Source organism: Vombatus ursinus, unplaced genomic scaffold, assembly GCF_900497805.2.
Source record: "Vombatus ursinus unplaced genomic scaffold, bare-nosed wombat genome assembly UNPS02014812.1, whole genome shotgun sequence".
Classification (NCBI taxonomy): domain Eukaryota; kingdom Metazoa; phylum Chordata; class Mammalia; order Diprotodontia; family Vombatidae; genus Vombatus; species Vombatus ursinus.
The window spans coordinates 53,063,741-53,089,685 of NW_020954590.1; the positions used below are offsets into that span (position 1 = coordinate 53,063,741).

Consider the following 25,945-nt stretch of genomic DNA (forward strand, 5'->3'; position numbering starts at 1 on the left):
GAGTTTGGTGTTAATGAATGGATGATTCATTATATCTGCAAAAAAGAGGAAAGTATTTATGGTACTCTAGATTTCACATGTTATGAAAACTTAATATTGTCTCAAATTAAGGTTTGGTTTTTATTTTTTAGAAGTTAGTACAAATGGTCACAGAATTCTAGGGAATTACTAGTGAGAAAAAAGTTTTTCATGTTACCAGTTTTATTTTGTATACTGTATTTTATGGGTTATTTCATGTGTTAGGAAAAGTACACATTATCAGAATTAATGTTTTGATATAAAGAATTGTATGCAAAAAAGTGTATTTTCAGCAATCTCTAATGAAAGATCACAGTTTTTGGTGGTTGCAGGAACTTAACCCCCTATTTCCTATAGGTTTAATGTATCAACATTTGTGTTGTTTACTTTTTTACCATATACTAGGAATGTGACCTTTGTGAAAGCTGAGAATTGACTGTACATTAAAACCAAATCTCTCCCTAAGTGGGAAACCTACTTTAAAGTATTATAACCATTTTCCCAAAACAGCCCATTTCAGCAGTCCTCTGTTGGTGATCTTTTATTCACTTCTCAGGCTCAGATGCAGGTTGACAATTCCCACTGGTTACCCATTTCCTCTTCCAGGAAAAAAAAAAAGTGGGGGGGGGGAATTTGGTTCCTGGAGCCTGAAGCTTTAATTACTTATCTTTTTCTGTCCACACATTATAATGAGGTTCAGCATTTTTCCATTGTCCCATTCCTCAGGAATGCGTCAGACTCTTCCTAGTAGTGGACATATTTCTTTTGTTGTTGAGGATGAAGCTACTTGGGCAAGCTAATATACCTAAAATATGGAGAATTTCACCCCAAGTCATCAGAGATGCCCCCAGTGTTTAATGGAGCACAATTGAACACTATGGAAAAACCAAACTATTGGTGAATGTATAAAAGGCTAGGAGTAGGTGACTTAGCGGATAGGATATGTTTCAGAGACTGAATGACAGAGCTGCCAGGCATGGGAAAAGAGAGTCTTTCTCCCTAGGGATTCTCTAACCTCTAGTTTAAGATCTGATTACTTAGCCTAAGTCTGCCTCAGTGTCTCTATCTGTAAAATGGATGTTAATAACAGCACCTACCTCTAAGGTTGTTGTGCTTATAAAATCAGATCACATTTGGAAAGCACTTGCAAACCTTGAAGTGCTGTATAAATGCTAGCTATTATGATTCATTATTTACAATTTACAGGCAGAGAGATTTCGTAAGCAAATACCTACCAAAGAGCTCTGTGTGCTAGCATCCATTGAAGTGCTGTATTTGTGGAAAGCCCTTCCAAACTGTTCCTTTCCCAACCTACAGAGAATGAGCCAAGGTAAAAGACTGATTTATTTCTTGCTTTGTTTTTCCAGTGATGGTGTTTTTTTTTGTTATTAACCCAATGTGATTCAGACAGGACAAAGATGTTTTTCTTAGATAAAAGATATGGTTGCTAAGAACATTTAATAACAAGCAGCAGAAGAAATTAGGATATAAAGATAAGACATACATGTATTATCAGAAATACATGGTGGCAAAATAATTTTATTTACTACAGATGTATTCGTAATCAATTATATGGGGATTTGTTATTCATCCATATTTTTCTGTCCATCTATTAAGTAAACAGGACACAGATATGTTATTACATTCAATTACTGGATATCTTAGTATGTAAAATACTTCACATGAATTAAAAAGGAACAGATCAGACTTTAAAATGTAGCATTGTTTTTTTGATGTTTTGTTTTTGTTTGTAAATTAAAAAATGACTTTGAATTATCTTTCTTGTGGGTGGTAGCTCACTTAAATTAGAGCTCCAGAAGTTTTACTGCAAAATGAGATGGATTTGAAAAAAAAGAAATATACTAGAACTTAGACATCCAGATGACAGGTGATCTTCAAAGAACCCTAAAAGGTTCTAGCCTCGGTCCAGTTATGCTGCCACTGTCCATTCTGGAATCTCCTTGTGAGCCTGCGGCTTACTCTTTGGAGTAGCTTCAGCGATGACGCATCTCTGCCTTTGAGGGTGCATTTGATTTTCAGAAGCAGCTCAAAGTCACCTGGGACTAAATCTGATGAATAAAGTCGGTACTCAACCTGGATGAAAATTGTTTTTCATTAAAAAAAAAAAGTGGTGACCAAAAGTATTGAGATTGATTTTCTTATGATGTGGTGCTGGGCCTCAGAGACTTCCTGAATGTGTAACCCTACCTTCTTAAGAAGCAAGGTTGTTGTAAAGACTAAATGAGATAATGTTTGTAAAAAGCTTGGCACATAGCTGCTGCTATATAAATGCTTAGTCCTTTCCCTTATGTGGCTCATGAACTGGCTCTGAAGATATTTCCAAAAATGGGATTCCAAAAATTGTTTCGAGTATTGACAGTATCATTGAAATAAGTTCATAGCTACTCAGGTACAAGTTCTGTATGTTTGTTTAAGAATGTGTCATACTGCTTTATTATAGTCACACCTTATAAAATAAAGAAAACATGGAGTCCTTAAAAATATCCACCCAGTAGAAGCTATCAGTGATTATAAGGACATTTGGTGGTCGTGTTTAAATTTAATTTTATTAGGGAAAAATTGCTGGATAAGTTCACTAAAGGGAAAATGAACAATAAATGTACGAGATGGACATACTTAACTTACAGTTGAAATAATAATTGATATTTAAAGAACACTTTAAGGTTTATAAAGCACATTTATACACAACTCTGTGAGGTTAATACAAGAGATACTATATTATCCCCATTTGAAAGGAAGAAAAGAAGCATTTATTAAGCACCTACTATGTGTCAGGTGCTTTACAAATATCTCATTTGATCCTTACAACAATCCGGCAAGGTGGATTTTATCCCCACTTTACTGTTGGAGGAACTGAGGCAGACAGAAATTAAGTTGGTTGTCCAGGGACGCACAGGAAGTATTAGAGACTGGATTTTGAATTCAGGTCTTCCTGACTCCAGGCCCAGCATTGTCTCCATGGTGCCACCCACCTCGCTACTTAAGTGAAACGAAGACTTAAATTAAGTTCATGTTTGTGGTAAGCATCTTCTTTGAAGTCTAGTATTCTCTTCAATGTGTCATACCTACTATTGTTAGTGAAGTCTTAATCTGAACATGAGTACATGTGATTCAGTAAAGTAATTCTGGCTTAAAAAGTCAGTGTGGTCCAGAGACCTTCTCATAATGTAATAATGTAATATCTAGAACTGATACTGAGAACTGGGCAAACCACATACAATATAACTTCTGGTTTTGAGTTCAATATTTTAAGGAGATTTGGGGGAAACTGGATAAACACCAGAGAAGAGTAACAAAATAATTGAAAGATTATTATAAGAAAATAGTGAAGTGTTAGCATTGTTTAGTCTGGAGAAAAGAAAGCTAAAGGGTAATGATTTTCTGAGATCACTGATGGATCTATATTTTATATCTTTAGTCAAATTAGAGCAAAAGGAGATTGCAAAACAAATTTCTGAGCTACCTAGACAGGTTTGGGAATTTAATTTACTAAAGTTCACTAGAATAACATAATTGACCAACTATCTTAAAGGACACAGAACTTTTTGAAATTTCTTCAGATAGATGCCATAATTGAATTACTTAGTTTACTAAATAATTCTTTTCTTTTAAAAATAAACTTTTTAAAAAATTGGTTATTGCCTATTTTCAAATGGACTGTGTGTTTCTTGAGTCTCATCAAATATAATAATTCTGGGACTCCTATTTTCTCTACAGTGTTAAACTGTGACTACCTGCACTTCTCTTCTCCTTCATTTAATTCTGTCTATAGGGCATTTCTAATTAGATATTTTGCCTTGCCCTAAGCTCAGAAGATAAAGAGAGCCTTGTATCCCGAATCTTTTTTGTAGCATATCCTTCATCACTCACATGCTCTTCAGAAGCTTCCAGTGATCCTCCAGCACTTGTCACATCAGAACTTCATCAGAATTAAGGATGTGATCCTCTCTTTTGATCCCTTCCTTTTTGTAACCCTCAATCTCCCAACATCTATCATCTCTGCCTCTTTCCTGTCCGGTTCCCTCTGCCATACTCCTCTTTCCTTTGCTTCTCTGACAAATTTTTAGTCTCTACCCAAGACCATGAAGAAACCTCCCCATTACCTTTAATTTCATTTCAGTAAACACCTTCAAGTACCTACTACCAAACCTTGAGGATACAAAGGTGAAAAATGGCACAATCTCTGCCATTGTGTAGCCTACAGTTTAACAGGAGATATTGGTTACACAAAATATAATACAACATAGGGTGTTAGTGTGTTGGAGGTAAAGGGTAAAGGAAAGAACTATAGTGTTCTAGCACAATTTCCTAGTATTCAAAGAGAAATCATTTGGGATAGGGAAAAGGTCTAGGAAAGTCTTTATGGATGAGATGGTACCTGAGAATGTCAACACCCCAATTTTCTTCAGCATAGTCTGAAATGTACCTGTTCCAGAAGGTAATTCTTGATAAATTTTAAATGATAGCTGCATTCTCTGCCCAGTTCCTGGTACCCTCCCTTATAATCATTCCAAAGCATCATGTTTAATTACTATGTGTATTAGAAACACCTACTTTTCTATTTGCTTTGAAAATTTATCTAGACTGTGTTATATACAGCACATTTTTGCTTTTTAATGATACTTTGTCTGTATTAGATGATGAGATCCTAAGGGGTAAAGACCATGACCTTTTAATGGTCCTTTGTCTTTTTTAGATGATAGCGATCCTTAGGGTAAAATCTCTTTACAGTGCCTAGAGTTACCCCATCAGTCATCCCTTTATTCTTTGTCCCTTCAGTTTCTTCTTTTGAACTGATTTCTTTCTGACTCCCCTCTCTATATAAACATTCTCATGTTTCTTCTATTAAAAAAATCCTTCCCTATCATCTTGATTTACTTGACCATCTTCTTCCTTTCACTACTAGGTTTTTCAGAGTAGTCTGCACTTAGCTACCTTCCCTTCCTCATCACCCATGTGCTCCTTTATTTCTCAGACTTCTGCTATCACCACTCAACTAAAACTGCTTCTCAGAGATCACAAGTGATTTTCACCTGTCTCTTTGATAAAGTCTTCACTTATTAATTTATCCAGGAATTCATTAAACACCCATTATATGCCAAGTACTATACCAGGAGTTAGAGATACAGCTAAAAACTAAGGAATTCCTGACCTCAAGAAACTTGCATTTTGTTTGGAGGACAAAGGTAAACAACATATATATAGCCAATCAAAAAGTAAATACAAAGTAATTTCCCAGGGACAGAGTATTAGCATCTGGAAGGATTGGGCTTCCTGTTGGAAGCTGCAAGAGCTGAGCTTTTAAGAAAAACTTGGATTTCTCCAAATTGGAAATGAAGAGGAAAGTGTGTTCCAGGCATGGAAGAAAAACTGTACAAGAGTCTGGAAATAGTAGGCCAGTTTGGCTAGAGTGTGAAGTATGCAAAAGATAGTAATAATGTACAATAAGCCTAGAAAGGTAGGATGGAACAAGATTGGAAAGCACTTTAAAAGCCAAATAGAGGTGTTGGCATTTTATTCCTTGGCTTCCATGATGTTATTATTATATGAGTTCTCTTCCTATCTTTCTCCCTACTCTTCTTCTTTATCCTTCTTTAACATTTCATTCTCCTCCTATCCCTAAATGTAGCTGTTCCCTTCAAATCTATCCCTTCCTGTATTGCATCCACTTCCTGACTTCAACTATCATTTCTACATGGTTGACTTCAAAATTTTTATCTCCAGCCCTGACATGGGTTCCATGTTCAGTACCATGTTTCCTTCCAGTTTTTTGCTGGATATTTCCATCTGTGGATACTTTATCAGAACTTCAAAATTAACATGTCCAAAATGAAAGGTGTCCTTCCCAAAAACTTTTTACTTCCCCTGACTTCTCTCTATATATTGATGATAGTACCATTTTCCTAGTCCCTAAGGCTTGGAATCTGAGGTATTTTGGGTTCTTCACCCTTATTCTTTCCATTCATCAGCCATCTCTTGAAGCTGTCCTCACTTCATATCACCACCATCCTCTTTTTAGTTCAGGTTCTTCTTTCCTCTTGCTAGACCAACTATTCTACTAGCCTTCTAAACTGCTCATCCTGCTACCCTACCAGTCTTATTTCCTTCTAGTCCATTTTATACCTGATAACTAGATCCATCTTCCTAATTATACCACTCCAGTACCCTAGAGAAAATGATGAACTAGTCACAAGACCTGAATTTTAATATAGTTTCTGCTGCTTACTGCTTATATTATCTTGCGCAAGTTCCTTAACCTCACTGGGTGTTAGTTTCTCTACCTGTAAAATGGGGAAGATTGGGCTAAATCCTTTCCAGCTTTAAATCCATGATCCTCTGGCTTTGACTTCCCTGTTGAAAAATGTTGATAGATTACCTCCATTTATAGAAAAATTCAAACTCTTTAGCTTGCGAGGCATGCAAGCCTACCTTTACAGCCTTACCTCCCATAAAGCAGGAATTCATGAATTCCTACTTTGTAGCTAGAGTGCACATTATTTCTCAGGTGTGCCTTGCGCCCTTCTGCCATTGTTCACCCTGTCCCTCTGTCTAGAAATTTCTTTTGGTCATCTTTGTCTACTGTAGTCCTGTCCATCTGGCCTTCATCAAGACAGGAGGACTTGAGTTCAGATGCCACCTCAGACACTTCACAGCCCTCACCCTGGGAAAGTCACTTCTTGCACCTTCGCTTTCCTCAACTATAAAATGAAAGGGTAGAATTCAGCAGCCTCTAAGATCCCTTGAGTTTGTAATCTTATGATCCTTCATGGTTCAGCTTAAATGTCACAGCTGCCATGAAACTTCCCTTGCTCTTCCTCTCTGTTCAAGCCAGAAATGTTGTCTCTATCCTCTGAACTCCTGTAAAACTTCATGCATTTCTTATGGAATTTACTACATTTTACATTGTTAATTGTGCACTTGTGTTAACCCCTTTGCTGGACTATAATTCTTTGAAGGTAGGAACCATATCTTTCTCTTTCTATCACCATAGATGCCTCTTGCACATAGTTAAATACTTAACAAATAATTATTGAATGAATGAATTAAAGCTTTATGTTCATCAGGTTAAGTTCAGCAATAGCATTTTTGTTTAACTCTTAAAATATCTATATGTCAAGGGACAAAGTTTGAGGTTCAGAAACATAAGCTTGACAGGCAAGCTGAAAAGATGAAGTATTTGCTTAGAAGTATTGATGATAATTAAGTTCTTCGTTATCCTTCCTCCTGTAATCTCCTTCTCATCTCTCCAAGCTTGCCATGAAGTCGATGATTCGTCTGCTGTTGGATTAAAAAATTTGCTTCTTGGTGCCATACATAAATGCTTGGGAAATTCCGAAGATGCTATTCAGGTAATTTGCGAATGTTTCTGACATAGCTAAAGAAAATAAGTCTTGAAAAACATTTTAATGTGTGCTTAGGAATAGTAGAAAATGAAGTATTTTAAAAAACTATACCACCACTACACAGGCTGTGCGTGCATGTGCATATGCGTGCGTGTGTGTGTGTGTGTATGTGTTTGTGTGTGTGTGTGTATAGAGCCTCTAGTCTTCCTGACATTTATAACTGATGGTAAAAAATGTCCTTCAAATGCTGTAATTTAAGCTTTATTAAAAACAATACCTTATGAGTAACACCTGTACTGGAAGTTCTGGCAACTTTGTTGCCCGCTTTCTAGTTCTGGATTACAGATCTTACGTAGAGAGTACCTGTGGCTTTCCTCCAGAGTAAGCAGGAGATGCTGCAGCTCCATTACCCCAAACCAGCAGAGCTTCTCAGCAGGCTGAGAGGAGCAGAATCCAGCAGCATCTACTCTTGCTCAGAACTAAATTCTTGCTCAGGTCAGGAACATGCAGGCCTCAGACCAGGGGACAGAAATCAGACTTTACCCTGAATCGGGCCACTTTGCAAGCACAGAAAGCTTGCAGGTCCCCAGCCTGAGCTATCCCTAAGATACAAGAACAGCACAACACTCAATACCCCAAGAAACCAGCAATAGGACAAGCCCACACCTTCCGTCCTGAAGTGCACAGCTCCTAGTCTTAACATTAAGTTCAGAGTCAGGAGGTAGGCTGGAAGAATTAGCAAGCAAAAAAAAAATCCCACTATTAAAAACTACTATGGTGACAGGGAAACTCAAGATGCAAACTCAGAAGAGAATGGCTTAAAAACATCTATAAACAAAACCTCAAAGAAAAATACAGCTTGGTCACAGATTCAGCTAGAATTACTAGACCTAGAAGAAATCAAGCAAAAGTTAAAAAAAAAAAGAAGTTAATGTTTTTAGTTAATAAAATGAGAACACCAAATGAAAAAGTTGAAAAACAACAGCTATAGAAGAAAGAATTAGAAAGGGAATTAACAGCTTGGCACAAAAGGTATAATAAACGTTGCCCAAGCAACAAACTCCCTGAAAATTAGAATGCGCCAAAGTAGAAGCCAGTGATTCTGTGAGATAATAAGAAATATTAAAACATAGTAAGAGACTAGAATAATAGAAGAAAATGTAAGTATCTCGTAGCAAAAACAAAAGACCTGGAAAACAGATCAAGGAGAAGAAAAATTTAAGAATCATTAGACTGCCTGAATACCACTACTAAAGCAAGAGCCTTGACATCCCATTTCAAGAAATCTTTTTTTGTTTTGTTTTGTTTTTTGTTTGTTTGTTTGTTTGTTTTTAGGCAATTGAGGTTAAGTGACTCGCCCAGGGTCACACAGCTAGTAAGTGTCGAGTGTTTGGTCCGACGTTGGATTTGAACTCAGGATCTCATGACTTCAGGGCCAGTGCTGTATCCACTGCGCCACCTAGCTGCCCCCCATTTCAAGAAATCTTAAAGAAAGTTTACCAGATCTCTTAGAATCAGACGACAAAATGGAAATAAAAAGAATCCACCTGTCACCTCCTGAAAGAAACCCCAAAAAGAAAACTCCAAGGAATGTTATAGCCAAAATCTAGAGCTTCCAGTCAAAGAAAAAAAAATAGTGCGAGCAGCCAGAAAGAAAAAATTCAAATACTGAGGAGGCACAGTCAGGATCATACTTGATTTAGCAGCCATCACTTTCAAGGGCCAGGGAAGTTAGAATATAGTAGCCCAGAAGGCAAAAGATATTCTTGTAAGCCAAGAATAATTTAGCCAGAAATATCGAGTATAAAACTATAGGGCAAAAGTTACCCTTTCATGAAATAGAAGACTTTCAGCATTCCTAATGAAAAGAGCAGAGCCGTGTAGAAACTCTGAAGTTTGTTCAAGAGAAGAGTCAAGAGAAACATAAAAAGATAAACATGAATGAACAATGATAACAGCATTAAACAAGGATAAACTGCTTACATGCTAATATGGAAGGACGATCCATGTGTACTCTCTGAACATCCCTGGGGCAAAGACGGAGTCTAGTAGACAAGGCCTAGGAGTGGTTCTGTTATGTCTTGATGATCTTAAGAGAAGAAAGGAAAGAGAGAGGAAGAGGAATACACTCGGGGCGGGGAGGGGGGGTAGAGGGGAGAAAAGGAAGGTTAAGAGAAATTATCTCGAATAATCAGGGTGTACAAGTAGACATCTATACAAACAAGGGGGAGCCGACACTTCAGCTTCACTCTAAATCTGAATGGGCTAAAGTATAAGAGAATACACACGCAGTGGATTACAGCAATTCATTTCACTCAGCAAGGAAATAGGAGGAAAGGGGGAGAAGAGGTGAGGAGGAATTAGAGGGAGGGATTATTCCTAGGCAAAACAAACTCTAAGAATGTACAAAAATATTTATAGCACTTTTTGAGGTAGCAAAAAATGAGGATGCCATAAACCAGGGAATGACTGAACAAGTTATAGACTATGTGTGATAGAATGCTGCTGTATTGTAAGAAATGATAAGGAGGGCGGCTAGGTGGTGCAGTGGGTAGAGCACCGGCCCTGGAGTTAGGAGGACCTGAGATCAAATTCGGCCTCAGACACATAACACTCACTAACTGTGTGACTCTGGGCAAGTCACTTAACCCCAATTGCCTCACCAAAAAATTAAAAGAAAGAAATGATAGGGGGTCTGGGTTCAGAGAAACATTGCAAGAAACCTTATCTGATCTTATGCAGAGTGAAGTGAACAGAACCAGGAGAATAATTTATACAAAGACAATAATATGGTAAAGACAAACAGTTTTGAAAGAATTAGGAGTTTTGATCAATGTAATGACCAATCATGATTCCAGAGGACTCATGATGAAACATGCCATCCATCTCCTGATAGAGAGTTGAAGGACTGCAAGGCCTGTTTGAGGATGAGACATTTGTTTTTGGACATGGCCAGTGTGGAAATTTGTTTTGCTTGACTGTACATGTAGAGATTGTAGAGTCATTGTTTGAGATGGGATAGTTGTTGATAAAAGAGAATGTATCGCTGCTATAGATAAACACAACACGTGTTTTTTTAAATAGAGCTATGAAAATATTTTTCAGACTTTATTTTAGTTTTTCTAAGCTATGACTCCTAACATTAAATGAGATCATTCCCAGGTAGAGTTAATGTTCAATGCCATCAGCTTGGACTTTAAATTCTTATCTATTAAACCTATGTAATACACTCTTTAAATTAATCTTAATGTGAGTTTGAGCTGAAATTAATACATGGATTCAAATGGTTATATTTTAGACCAGATAGTAGAGTACTAAAGTTTGTAGCTGTTAAGACTTCGTTTTCTGTGGCAGTCCGGAAAACAGAAAACTACAAAATGGCTGTCAGTATTTTATGGTACCCTTTTGTTTCTACACTGCTGTTAACAGAGAAGACAAAAAGGCAATAGAGGGCGCTAAACTTGCAACGTTTAGATTGTCTGTAAAAACAGGCCTAGTCAGGAAGATTTATGTTCCTGAGTTCAAATCTGGCTTCAGACACTTACTAGCTGCGTGACCCTGGGCAAATCACTTAGCCCTGTTTGCATCAGTTTCCTCATCTACCAAATAAACTGGAGAAGGAAATGGCAAACCACTCCAGTATCTTGGCAAGAAAACATCCAATGGGGTCACAAAGTCAGACACGACTAAAACAACTCAACAGTAACAACAATGAACTAACTTAATTTTTAGTACTCTTAAGTGTGATTTCTTGTACAGTGACCAAGTTGGCATACTGCTGGAGGAAGCGTAATGAGGCCAGAGGCTTTTTATCAGAAACTTCATTCCTATATATTTTGAATTCTTTCTTTAAGAAGGTATATGGAAGTTTCTGGATGAACATCACAAAAAATGAAATTGATTTTTATCATAACAGACAAGAAGGCGATAGTTAGTGATGTAGAAGTCCTTTCTGAATCAGTTGTTTGTTTGCTGTTAGACCAATGATTAGCAAAGGTAGAAGTCAGTATCACATTAGAAAGACAAAAATGATGAGACGTTACATGCAATTATAACAGCTCCATCTCTTTGTACAAACAATAATCATTCAAAGCTGGGGGGAAAACATTGATATAGACTATCACCATGTTGTAAAAAAGTTTAATACTTATAAAGCAGTTGTTAACCATTATGAAATGTAACCTAGAAATTTTCTTCGACAACAAACATTTGTTCTCTATGCCAAATGAAAAGACATATTAGCCAAAGGTAACCCTAGATTCATAATATAAACTTGTTTGCAAAATGTTGGTAGAAGATTATGAACAGTATCACCTCACAAAAAATCAAAAGGCAATGGGCAAAAGAAATGAGTCTGCAGAAATCTTGGTGAGACCCAATAATGTCAGCCCATTTCAAGAGCATTTTTACACAAAGTTGGAGGGAAGGCAACACACATAAATAATGGAACAGATTTTTTAGCAGTTTTGTAACAGAATAACTTTATCATTGATGACAGTGGATTCATCACATTTGCACTCACCTCGGGTCCCGTTGTGTTATAAGAGCAAATTGCAGAAAGGAAAGAGAGGTCAGTTCAAAGTACATATAGTAGAAATACATTCTTGAGGGGATCTAATTCAGGAACATTAAAGGTTTGATATCTGAAAGAAGGGAATATATTAAATGATTTCACAAGTCATGTATTGTCATTATTATCATAAAGAAAGGTGGTCAAGAACTTGTAACTAAGTGAATAAAGTCTGAATTGCATCTGCTGTATGCCAGGCACTATGCTAAGTACTTTACAAATATCATTTCATTTGATCTTCACAACAACTCTCCAAGGTAGATGATGTTATTATTCCCATTTTTGTAGTTGAGGAAACTGAGGCAAACAGAGGTTAAGTGAGTTGCCTAGTGTCACACAGCTCACTAGTAAGTACATGAAGCTGGATTTGAACTTTGGTCTTCCTGACTATAGGTCCAGTGCTCTAATTACTGTGCTACCAATTTGCTTCAATGGTGATTATGTCATGGATACGTTGAAATTTCGAAGTATTTTAATTCTGACAAAGTATTTGATATACCAAGACAGATGATTACTGAGTTGCTCTGTCCTGAGTTGGAAGTAAGTGTGTAACCTACAAAGATAGGAGGAAGATTGATTTAGTGGAAATAACACTCAATTTGGAGTCAGAGAACTTGGTTTCTGGTCCTGGCTCTCTTTTCTACACCTGTATTACCTTGGACAAGTCACAGTCTCTCCAAGCCCTTACACACTTCCATCCCTAAATATTGCAAAACCTGTGAGCAGCCAAGGAATAGGCACTACAGTACGTATATTTTGCATGAAGGAACTTGGTAGAAAAGGAGATGAAAATGTCAAGGCTTTGAAACAAGCATTGAGAAAGAAGGCAGTGGAGAGCTCAAGGTGAGTCAAGCTAGAAGTAAAAGAAATAAGAAGAAATCCAGAAACTCATAGAATGAAGAGAGAAAACCAGATCCAAGGGAAATTTTTGTTTAGCTATAAATGTAAAAATTAATTAACCTAAATAACATTTATTTTACTTACAGTTCTTTCAGAGAGCTGTCAAAGATGAGTTGTGCCGTCAGAATAATTTATATGTTCAACCATATGCATGTTATGAACTTGGCTGTCTCCTATTGGGTAACCCAGAGGTAAGATAATATACTTTGTATAAATTAACGTAAGTGAAAATGTGCAAAGGGACAGAGCTAAAGCAGCCTTTATTTGAAATAAATTAATTTTCTTAAGTTATAAGGGGATACCTATTCCATTTGTTTTCTTGAATTTAGGTACTTATATTTTACTTTAAAATTTACATCAGGGGATCTCTTAATTGCTCCATTAAATTTTAGTTCTCAGTAATGGCTAGTGATTTTCCTTTCTCCAAACTCCCAAGAATCTACTGTTTAGAAATAAGAAATAATTTCTTATTTGCTCATTTCAAACTAGGTATACATCTTCTTTGGAATTACAATGATAAATAACACTCTTTGGACAATGGTAGTCCACTTTGAGGTAGTATCACCTGTGAATTCTAACTCTGTATAGAATTTGGGGGGGGGACAGTTTTAGACCCTGCAAACCCAACTTGTATTACCCTAATTATCTCTATCTTTAGTTGGTACATAACTGGGGTATATTCTTTTAGAAAGTTAATTACATATTAAGTGATTTAATGAATACTTATCTTCAGTAAATTCAGTTGCTTCTTTAATAAGTAGATTCTATAAATTAAACTACGGTAGCACAAAAGCACTGGTCCTCTTTTTCCTAACTTGAATTATAATCCTAACAATTATCTTACTGGAGGGTGTTTCATTTAAGGAAATATTTTAAATGTAAAGTTTAGATAAAAATTCTATAAATTTGGGGAGGTAGAATGAAATCTTACTTCTTTTCTTATTGTTTATAGTCTTTATCACAATGATCTTGACTCCTAATGCTGTTTTCATAAGACCAGTCCTAGCCTATTTAATAATAATGATTTTTCATATCCTCTGATCTGTCTCATTAAAAGAAAGCAATTCCTGAATTTAAAATAGAACTGTTGAGTATTATTAATAATGTTTAGAATGCCTCAGTAGTCACTAGGGCTCTAAGCCATTTGTAGTCAAGTTTTGGGTTTTTTTTTTAATTCAACTATGTCCTTTTAAGCAATAATCTTGGGGAGTATGAAAATTATTTATCAACTGATTTCTTATATTATCATATTAGAAAAGTTTCATTTAATTTGTATGAGCAATCGATCCAACCTCTTTTTACTATGAATTTAGACTAATAGTGATCTTTATATAAAGGTTCTAAATTAAAAATAAACAATAAAACCACCTGAGGGTTAAATAATTGCTGTCAGAGTATGTATAGAAGACTTAAAAAAACTTGTATGCTTACTTGACAATTGCATTTCATTCTTAATGCAATGTATTATTTTTAATAGTTGAAACACTTTTAAGCATCTTATTCTGTGCCATTTGGATCCAAGCATGTTAACTGCTCCACTTTAAGTACATTTTCAGTTAACATGTTTTTTTGCTCTAATTAAAATTTATGTTTTCTCTTTTTCAACTTGAAGGATTATTAATAGCTTTTTTCACTTTTATAGACCATGGCGAGAGGTAGAACTCTGCTTTTACAAGCAAAGGTAAAAACACTAACCCAACTAGTTATTCCCACTCTTTCTTTTTCCTTCCTGAAAGATAAAAATGTATTTTTCAGTTCAAAATTGAGTGTTAAAAGTTTTCAGAAAGTTGTTATTTAAAGGTGGGGGGGGGGAATGATAGAGACTAATACAGTGAGCACTTATCATTCAAGAGCTTCCTGGTACTATTAATGTATTTTTATATACTAATTTTATGTACTTATATATGTACATATGTGTGTGTGAGTGTATACACACACACACACACACACACACACATATATATATACACACATATATATATTTGGTAGTATGTGTATCTTTTTGTTTTGTTTTGTTTTATTTTGGAGGCAGTTGGGGTTAAGTGACTTGCCCAGGGTCACACAGCTAGTTAGTGCCTATAGTCAACATTTGAACTCAGGTCCTCCTGACTCCAGGACCAGTACTGTATCCACTGCACCACCTAGCTGCCCTACTACCAATATATTTTTTAAATAGACAACTTTGTATTTTTTGTCAGTGTGGTGTAGTCTTAATGCTTAAATCTTTAAATGTATCTATTCTTTAAGGTAAAAGAGTATCATTTGGCTTTATAGCTACATTATTTTTGTAACTAACACTTTATAATATTCTTTTACATGGAGCATCACTTAAGACTAATTCTGGGGCCAGTATGGGGGATTTTCATCATAAGTGAACATTCTTAGTATTTACATATGAAATTTGTAAAGTGTGTACTTAATTTGAGTCTTCTGGGTGATAAGTAATGGAATGTTCTTAACATTTTAATTAGTTAAAGAATTGTGCATTTTACTTCTGAGGATACAAAAATCATTGTGACAGACTGTAGCATTTTGTAATATTTTAACTAACATTCAGTAATTATGTTTGTTCTTACAGGAGGAATTCACTGGCTACGATTTTGAAAACAGATTACATGTCCGCATCCACGCAGCCTTAGCCTCTTTGAGGGAAGTGGTACCTCAGTGACAGACCAGAAGTCTTGATTTATCCCACGCCACACAGTTTTCTGCACTTTAAAACCCATGCAGAGGATAGAGCTGTTGGGAAGATCAGCTTCAGCTTTTCTTCTGAAAACCACCTGTGCCAGAGATACATTTTTTGGAGTTGGGCTGACACATTAAAAATCTTCTCTTCTTAAACAAATAATTAAAAAAAAAAGTCAGCTGGTGAGAGGGTTAAGTGACCTTGTTCAAACGATTTAGGTTTTTTCATTTTAATTTTTGTTTGTCAAGCTAAATATAGTTGACCTGTAATTATTCAGGAAAAAATTATTATAAGCACACATTTGACTTGATCATATTAACAATTGTATTATAAAAAGTAAAATGAATAATCATATCACCACCATTTGTATTGTGCTTTCAAACAATAAAAACACTTTCCAATCTTTTTACTTTATCCTTACAATGTTCCTGTGACATATGAAAACAATATTATCCCAGTATTACAGATGACAAGTCACAAGCCCGGGGAGATTTTTGACTTGATCCAGGTTGTACAGTGAGTTAATGATGGAGCAGGGTCTCCTGGTACAATTATCATACCAACCCAATACTCTTTTATTGGGGAAAAAAAGTATATATAACTTAGACCTCTGTGGCTTTTTTTTTAAGGCAATTGGGGTTAAGTGACTTGCCCAGGGTCACACAGCTAGTGTCAGCTATTTTGTCCGAGGCCAGATTTGAACTCGGGTCCTCCTAACTTCAGGGCCAAGGCTCTATCCACTGCGCCATCTAGCTGCCCCATCTGTGTTTTTTCTTTGGAAAAAAAGCCACATACTCTTTTAGCTCAGATGATGTAATTTAAAATAATTATCTCTCCAGATTATTTCAGTATTTTTTAGAATAGCAAGGACCAGAATTTTTTTTTCTCAAGACAACCAAAAAAATGAGGGAAACAGAAATTAATTATTTAGCCAGGACTGTAGCTATTTAGCTAACTTAATTTATTCTAAAAACTGGATATTTAGTATTTAAGTTATAGGATTTTTCAACTTTTCTGTGACAAATTATGAAATTACTTAAATCCTTAGTTTTGGAGTCCTTCAATTAGGTTTCTTATTACAGTTTTTTGTTTTGTTTTGTTTTTTTTGTTTTGTGTTTTAACATGAGTTTGGGGAGAGGAAGGAGGCTAACTTGCAATATTCAATTAAATAATGATTTTCTGGGTTAGATGTTAAGATTGACCTATTTTTCCCCTGTGGCCCTATCTTTAAATTATTAAATATTGTAATAAGGTAGTTCAAAGTCAGGTTTAAGTTCCCTTATTCCTGATTTTTTAATGTTACCCAACTTAACCACCATGCACAGTACATTACACCTATGGTATTAACATATCTAAATTCCTCAGTCAGCTTTACTCATTTTTTTTTTGTTTTGCTCACTTCTACCATGACTACCTTTGATTTGAACAAATCTGAAGTACTTCCTAAGTATGATTTCTCATGACTTAACGCTAGACATCCCTTTAGAGGATTCATTTCCTCATGTAGTCTTTGCGCTGAGAACCAGTAGTCTTGTGCAATAGTAACATTTTTATGTTGCTTTTCAAAGTTCACAAAAGGGGAGAAATTGACCAGAATATTGGTGAACTTTTAATAAACTCTTGAGATTAATTTATGAGGAAATGAAAGTAATGGTAACTTCTTTGAAAATAGTTGTTATTCCTTACTCTGGCTAAGCAATCATCAGATGTTTCCTCATCTGTTACTGGCCACTTTTTAGTGGACTAATTTACCAAAGTGTTTTTCCAGACCTACTTGATTCAGGAAATCCATCCTGCATTGGTCTAGACACCAGGGAAAAAAAGATTGGGCTGTCCCATTTGATAAGTGATTAGATTCAGAAGCTAAATAAATGTTTTCTGAATAGAAATGTTGGGGGACTTCCATCAAGATGGCTGAGTGACCTCTTCTGAAAAATTTAATGGGTTGCACTTGAATTCCCTGGTTTTTCTGGGCTTCATGGAGGGAAAAATTGTGAATCTTTAGAATGTATCATAATGCAGTTTTTGTTCTCTTCTAACCACTAGTATGTGTAGCTATTCAATTTAACATATTAAACATCTCTCTATGTGTTTAAGGATCATTTTGAGTGCAATTCTTGCTTTGGTGTTGAGCTGTACTTAAATTGTCACGTCAGGCAAAAATATTGATAACCCTATTATTCATTATGTAAAGATTATTCATAAGCCCTGTGATTTAGGAGTAGTTTTAAAGGTAGCTGGATTTATTTTTACCTTTTTATTTGCTTTTTGTTCCTTTTAAAATCAAGCACAGTTCACTCTGAGAGACTGTTCACACTCTTCCTCACCTATAGTAACTTTAATATTTCAGGTCTAGGTTTAAAAATGGGCCATTCTTGCCAGTCATCCCAATTTACTCTTTTATGTTAACATTAGGGGAGAGATATGAAAGACACTCATCACTAGAGCACAGTATAAATATGTTGTTCATTTAGAACAACTGAAGGCTGTATTTTCTTCAAGAAGTTGAGTAAGTGCTTTGAATTGATATGATTTAGAACAGGACTTTCTAGCCTGTGTGCTGTGATTTACCCACTGTGTTTACTATGATTGTGATCTGCATTGTAATTCATTTTTGTGTAAATTTGCTTCCCCTTGCCCCTGCTAATTCAGGAAATAATCACTTAAATGGGACAGACTATATATGTGTATTATTTTGGGTTTTTATTGTTTTTTTGTTTCTGCCACCTCTCCCTACTTTGGGAGATTCTTTGGAGCATCTCCAGTTTATAAACGTCAAATATCCTTTTATATTAGATTATGCCTGTGATGAGAACAATATCAAATATATATAATGTAATCTGCATATGTTTTTATAATTTGGAAGACTCGGAGGCATGAGCTAGTAGCAATAATAGAATCTGCATCTTGCTAACCAATATTCTCAAGATTTTATCTTTAATAAAAGATCAGGCATCTTTATTTTTAGCTCACTATGGCTATGTCTCCTACTGAGTTTTAAGAAAAAGAATTTTTAGATGTAACTGAAAATTAGAATATTTATTGTGGTGTATTGTAAAAGTAAATAATTTATAGAACTTGCACTTTTATATTTCTGCCAAGTAAAAAAGAAAAGAAAACACAAACTAGTGGCTTTTTTTTTCAAACTTTGCTGTAAAAACCAAAAAAAAAAAATTTGCTCCCTAAGGCAATCCTGAAGTAAATAATTAAAAATGGCTTTCCTCGTAGCTAAGAATCCATTCCTTTGGAATTACCTGTATTGTGTTCAGTCATCACTATGTGAGTGAGTTTGTGTGTGTCAGTTGAAGGAACTGGGTCGGCCTGGAGGATAGAAAGCACAAGGGGATGATTGCTGTCTTCAGGGATTTGATAAATCTGCCCTTTAGACTTGTTCTGTTTGGCCACAGGGAACAAAAACAGGAGCAGTCTCAGAAGGTGCCAACAGGCCAATTTAGACTTGCTGTCAAGATAACTTCCCTATAAGTTGTTCAGTCATTTCAGTTGTGTCCAACTCTTAGTGAACCCATTTGAGATTTTGTTGGCAAAGATGCTGGAGTGATTTGCCATTTCCTTCTCCAGCTCATTTTACAGATGAGGAAACTGAGGCAAATGGGATTAGGTGTCTTGCCTAGGGTCACACAGCCAGTAAGTGTGTGAGGCCAGATTTGAACTCAGGAAGATGAGTCTCCCCGATTCCTGGCCTGGCACTCTGCACTATGGCACTACCTCGCTGCCCTTCATATCACTTAATACAATGGCTTGCCTTGAGAGGTGGCGACTTCCCAGGAAGCAGAGACTGGATGATTACCTGATAGGTATGTTATGATGGAGATCCCTTGACCATATTAATTGGATGAGGCAGCTTCTGAGGCCCCTTCCAACCCTCAAATTCTATGATTTTGTGAATGAGGTTATGTACTGAAGAATGGTAAAGTGATGAAAGTTCATCTGGTCATGGTGTGAAGAAGAGGGCAGTTCCACCTTGTGGCCTTTAGTTTCTTCATCTGTAAAATAAGGGATTTGGACTCTGACCCTTAAGGTCTTTCTCAGCTTTACATATTTAATTGTATGGCCTATGAACTCATCATCTTGTCAGATGAGTGATTTTAGTTGGCAACTTCTTGATGAGAGATGCTAAGGTGGATATTTATCTGCTTAACAGAGAGGGCTGCTGTCACCCTGGGGCAAGTCAGGTGGGCAGAAATGGTACTTTCAGAGGAAGTTTTAAAACATTGCTAAAGGTTTGAAGGAGACATCATAGACTAACATCTCACACCGTATACCAAGATAAGGTCAGAATGGAAAAGTGATTTAGACATAAAGGGTGAAGTCGTAAGTAAATTAGGGGAGTATGGGAAAAAAAGTATCTGTCAATGGATAAAGGAAGAGTTTATGACCAAACAAGAGATAGAAAGGATCATGGGAAGCAAAATGGGTAATTTTGATTTCATGAAATTAAAAACTGTTTGCACAAACAACACTAATGTGACCAAAGTTAGAAGGAAACCACGAAAATGGAGGAAAATTTTACAAGTTTCTCTGATAAAGGCCTCATTTCTCAAATATATAGGAACTGAGCCAAATTTACAAAAATACGAGCTGTTCTTCAGTTGATATGTGGTCCAAGGATATGAACAGGCAGTTTTCAAAAGAAGAAGTCAAAGTTATCAATAGTCACATTTTCATGCTCTCAATTATTACTGATTAGAGAAATGCAAATTAAAACAACTCTGAGATACCACTTCACACCTAGACTAACATGACAGAAAAGGAAAATGACAAATGTTGGAGGGGATGTGGAAGAATTGGGACACTAATGCACTGTTGGTGGAGTTGTGAACTATGCCCAGAGAGGACTACAAAATTGTGCCTACTCTTTGACTCAGCAATATCACTACTAGGTCTGTATCCCAAAGAGATCAAAGAAAAGGAGAAAGGACACATTTGTACAAAAACATATCAGCTCTTTTTTGTGGTGGCAAAGACTTGGACGTCAAGGGGATGCCCATCAATTGAGACATCTAAACAAGTTGTGGTGTATGACTGGTGGTGGGGTTTTATTGGGTTAGGTTTTGTTTTTTGTTTTTTTTGTCTCCAGGGCATTTTATTTATTTCATGTTCACTCATGCAAAACATTTCCATATTAGCCATGTTGCAAAAGAAAACAGACAAAAAAGAAAAAAGTTTAAAAAGTATGCTTTGATCTGCATTTAGACTCCATCAGTTCTCTCTCTCTCTCTCTCTCTCAGTTCTCTCTCTCTCAGTTATCTCTCTCTCTGGAAGAGGATAGCATTTTTCATCATGGGTCCTTTGGAATTGTCTTGGATCACTGTCTTGATCAGAGTAGCAAAGTCTTTCACAGTTGATTATTGTAATTATAATGTTGCTGTTACTATGTACAATGTTTTCCTGGTTCTGTTCACTTTACTTTGCATGAGTTCATAGAAGTCTTCTCAGGTTTTTCTGAAAACATCCTGCTCTTGATTTCTTATAGCACAATATGTGATATATGACTGTAATGGAATACTATTGTGCTATGAGAAATGATGAGAGGATGTGTATATAATCCCTTTATATGTATTCTTACACAAACATACACATATTTATACTAATAATAGACATACTATGTGTTACATATAATGTATATGTATATATGCTATTGTAAAATGTACATATACACACATATAAAGAGATCATATGTACACATTCCCTTTATGTGTATGCATGATGCATATAGGTATACATACACGTGTGTGGATTATATGCATATGTACACATACACATTTTCCATTTTTACCCTCACAACATCCCTGGGAGGTACATAAGTGCATATATGTGTGTGCATGATTGTGGACTGTAAGCTCAAAATGAATCAACAGTATGACATTTCAAACAAACTAATATAACCTTACGCCACATGAGAAAGGGGGTGAGTACCATTTTGTTCGGTTCTGGGAAACTTTGGAATTCTGAGGGTCACATTTGAGGAAATACAGACTGACTGGAAAGCATCCAGAAGAAAGCAACCAGGAGGTTGAAGAGAATGGAGACCATGTCATATGAGGATTAACTGAAGTATGTATGTTTAGCCTCAGAAAGAGAAGATCTGTGAAGTACACAATTGCCATCTTCAAGAATTTCAAGGAGGATCATGGAAGAAGGATTCCATTTATTCTGCCTTCTCACAGAGAACAATCAGGAGCAATGAATAGAAGCTGTAGAGAGGTAGATTTTATATCAATGTAAGGAAAGACTTCCTGAAATTGAAGCTATCCAATACTTGAATTTGCTCACTTTTTAGGTAATAGGTATGCCATTACTGGGAAGTCTTCAAGGAGAGGCTGGATGACTACAAGCCAGGGACATGCTTTGTGTGTTGTGACTTGAACTAGGTGGTCTATGAATTCCCTTTCAGCTCTTAGATTTTGTATTTTATTAACAGTCAGGCAGATTATCAAAATAACTTGCAACAAAGATAATCTGATACATTAAAAAGGCAACTTCATTAGGGTCATCTGCAATTCCCTGATCTTCACATAATCAGAAATGATGTGATACATATTAATGAAAACAATGGCATCCTTCTGTTAAGTTAGTAGAAGACCTTTTCTTCAACATAGCTCTTGTAGAATATTTTAGTCTTTTGTGGGGATAGAGTAGGGTGCAGTATATATGTACACGTGTACACTCCCATATGTTGTGAGTTGTGGAGAAGTATGCTACCTGGAAGAAAAAGATGTTTTGTGTTCCACATGGGAGGCAGGATGGTCAGTAGAGGAAACACTGGATTTGGAAGGAGAGAACCAGGGGTTCAAATCCCACCTGACATTTGGATAAGTCCCTTAACCAATCTGTGCCTCAGTTCCTCATCTATAAATTGAGGAGGTTAACATAGATGATCTCCAAGTCCCTTCTACTTTTAAACCTATGATCCTGTGATGTGAAGCAGAATTGAGTTTAATTTATAGTATCTGAATGCCTGGAAGGATTTAAAATTTTACCTTCTTTCCTCCTTTATGAAGAAGCCTTGAAGCAGTCCTGCCAAAAAATTATTAAATATTTCATCTGTAATCTTTTTTTGAATTTGAAGTCTGTTTGTACTGAAAAAACAGCATGTTATGTGATCTTGTAAATTATTTGATTTTAGCACCTTTAAAATTTCAAATAGTAATAAAGATTAGACAAATCAGCTCATTAGTATAAGACCTCCCCATGAGGAAACTCCTTCTACCCATGCAGGTTAACTAACACCTTCACAGATGAGCATAGAGCCTGAAAAAATAAGTGACATGACCAGGGTTACCCAGCCAGCATGTGTAATAGGGAAATGAAGAAGTCAAGGATTTGTAGACTTCATAGAAGCCTCCTGCCTTTACATCATTAATATGTTCTTTGAGAAAATAATCTCTAGGTTTTGGACATGGCAAGCACTGAATAAATTGCAGAAAAAAAATACGGGAAAAGACTATTTGGGGGGAGGGTGATAGAACAGAGAGCAGATTGGGGGCAGGAGTAATCAGAACACATGCTGTCATGGAGTGGGGAAAAGGGAGGGATAGGGAGAAAATTTGGAACTCAAAATCTTGTGTTGAAAACTAAAAATAAATAACTTTTTTAAAAGACTAGATATTTTGTAGGATTCCTCCCTGAATTGGCTGTGTGTACCATCACGTCACATACTTACAGCAAAGATTAGAATTAGAACAAAGTTAGAAGAAAGAATAGTAAAGATCTGGTATGCAATTGAAAGAACTAAATCATAAACTATTTTTAAAGTAACTATTAAAAAATGGATAATGGCCCCCAGAAATGACATCATTGATCATAATGTTTACGGAGAAGTTGCTCGTATGAATCAATTGCTATAATGAGGTCAAAAGCCAAAAAAAATTTCTTAACAAACATTTGACTTGCTTGACAAAGGAAGAAAGATGGTGGCCAAAGGCAACATCAATTAAGAATCAGTAAGTAAGCTTTAGGGCTTATGGTGTGCCAGGCACTAAGATCTTTAGGGAGACAAAGACAAAAATCAAAAGTCCTTACCCTTAAGGAGGTTATGTTCTGTTGGTGAATAAATAACCCACATATCGGTACAAGTATTATATTGTACAAATATTTACAAGATACATAGAATACACATAAAAGTAACTTTTGAGTGTGTTTATGTATATGTTATATATGGTATAAATATACATAAGTATTCTCTTAGGAGAAACAATTTGTGCTATATAAACATATTTACAAAATTAATGCAAAGACTGTTACCTGCCTCCTGACAGAGAGGTAATAGACTAAATATGCAGAATGAAACAAATTTTGGGACAAACCCTCCTGAATCACTGCCTTGTTGTGGCAGAGGGGCTTTCATAGCTCAGTGCAACTATGAGCTACGCTATGCAGGGTTACAGGGTTACCCAAGACAGACAGGCCATATTGGAGAATTCTGATAAAAAGTGATCCACTGGAGAAGGAAATAGCAAACCACTCCAGTATCTTTGCCTAGAAAATCCTACAGACAGGGACTGTTATGCTATAGTTGGAGGGGTCATGAAGAGTTGGACACAGTTGAAGGACTGAACAACAATATGAGAATGTGTTCTGCTTGATTGCACATATTTGTTACAAGTGTTTTGTTTTTCCTTTTTCACTCCAATGACATGGGAAGGACAGAAAATAAATGCTTGTTAATTAGGGGAATATACTATGCACACATACTGTATGTAGATCTATTTATGTCTTTACATATGCATATACATAGATAGATATATGTGTGTGTAACATCCATATATATATGCATGTACATACATACACACCCATATGAGGGAGAGGCATTGAACAGCCAAGGGATTCAGGAAAGGCTTCATTCAAGTGGCACTTGAAGAGTCTCGATGGAAGCTAGGGATTAAGTAGAGTATATTCCATGTATGAGAGTCAACCAGTACAACGTCATGGAGGTGGAAGAAGAGGTGTTGCATATGAAGAATAATAAGGCCAGTTTGGCTGCATGTTAGGGTAACGGTGGGTGTATAATTACAAATTCCTTCGCAAGATCTGAAGAAGGTGGATGTTGGGTGATTAGAATGAAGCAATATATTGCCTTATTAAGCAGAGAAAAACAGTGGGGTTGGTAAAAACTGATCCTCCAAAATGTAACTGTTTAACATTCAGAAAACATAGAGTTGTTTTTGAGTCAAAAGACCTACTAGCATGTAGATTCCAGTCTTGCATTATGTGACCTTGGGCCTGCTACTTTCCCCATCTGGGCATCAGTTTCTTCTTTAAAATGAGCAAAGTGGACTTGATGATCTTTTGTGTCCCAGCTCCAAATCCAGAGTTTAGGAACCTTTCAGAGAAGATGTCCTAGATTGTCATCATTTCATACTTCCTTCTAACTTCCTATCAAGGGAGCGATTTGTGGTGGAAGGTGGCGTGTTAACTGTAATGACCTGTCGTGGGTGGGTTTTGTTTTTTTTAGTTTTGGGGGCTTTTTTTCTGTTCTGCTCACACTCTTGTGTATCACAACGGACACTGGCACAGATGATTCTTTTAAGAGTTACCAAGGGGAAGGTGGAAATGTTCTCCAGTGTCGAGTAGAATGAAGCACGTATAAAGCTTGCTCCTCTACCCATCTCGTTGTTATTGCCCGGCAAATAAAGGACGAGTGCACAGCTGTCTCGCCATCCCCCTTGCATTCTACTCTCCTTAGGAATTGCCTTTTCCCTTCCACTAGGAAGTTCCCTGCCTGGCCTGCGCACAGGTACCTACCCACCTAATGGACACTTCGAGTAGGTCAGGTCGCTCCAAGAATTTTGAGAAAGCTCCCGGCAACCGATGCATGTTCCCTCCTTTGTGCTTGGGGCTTTCTCATTGGCCGGGGACTCCCGAGGCCCCGCCTCCTTTTCGTGAGTGACCAGGGAGCCGGAGCCAGCGGACCGCGAGACCATTGTGACGGCACTGCGCCGTCACTGGGCCCCCCCCCCCGGAGGGGCCCGCCCCTGCCGGTATAAAAGGCCCGGCTTGCGTAGCGCTACTTTACAGGAGCCGCCGACAAGGGGGCAACGAGGAAGCGCTTGGAACGTAGCTGAGAAGGAAAAGGTGTGGGGGAGCCCGTAGAGAGAAAAAGAGGCTTAGCCGAGGGCCGGGTCCAGTCCCCGCCCTCACGCATGCGCGCGTCCCGGGAGGAGGGGTGCAGAGCTCGTGCTGCGCGGGCGCGTCTGGAGAGGACGGGGTGGCGGGGGAGGGGTCGAGGCTGGGGCTGAGGGGGAGCAGCGGGGCGGGGGGGCGAGGACTAGACGCTGGCAGATTGCGGCCTGTGGGGCAGGGGTTGGATGGGGTCAACTGCTTTTGAGTAGAAAAGGCATTAATGTAAAATCAGCGACTTCGACCAAAAAGAAACACGTGTCAAAA

The 25,945-nt window shown here is 36.9% G+C and overlaps 1 protein-coding gene across 4 annotated transcripts in view; it reads left to right on the plus strand.

The window, feature by feature from the left end:
- Positions 1–16,182, plus strand: part of LOC114053724 (tetratricopeptide repeat protein 39C) — a 112,413-nt gene extending 96,231 nt beyond the window's left edge. For all 4 annotated transcript variants that reach the window (XM_027876855.1, XM_027876856.1, XM_027876857.1 and 1 more), the window contains 5 exons: positions 1,225–1,348; positions 7,291–7,388; positions 12,939–13,043; positions 14,495–14,533; positions 15,431–16,182. In XM_027876855.1, coding sequence (XP_027732656.1) covers positions 1,225–1,348; positions 7,291–7,388; positions 12,939–13,043; positions 14,495–14,533; positions 15,431–15,520 — 456 coding nt within the window. In that variant the 3' untranslated portion in view covers positions 15,521–16,182. The remainder of the gene's footprint in view (positions 1–1,224; positions 1,349–7,290; positions 7,389–12,938; positions 13,044–14,494; positions 14,534–15,430) is intronic.
- Positions 16,183–25,945: the final 9,763 nt, after the last annotated feature.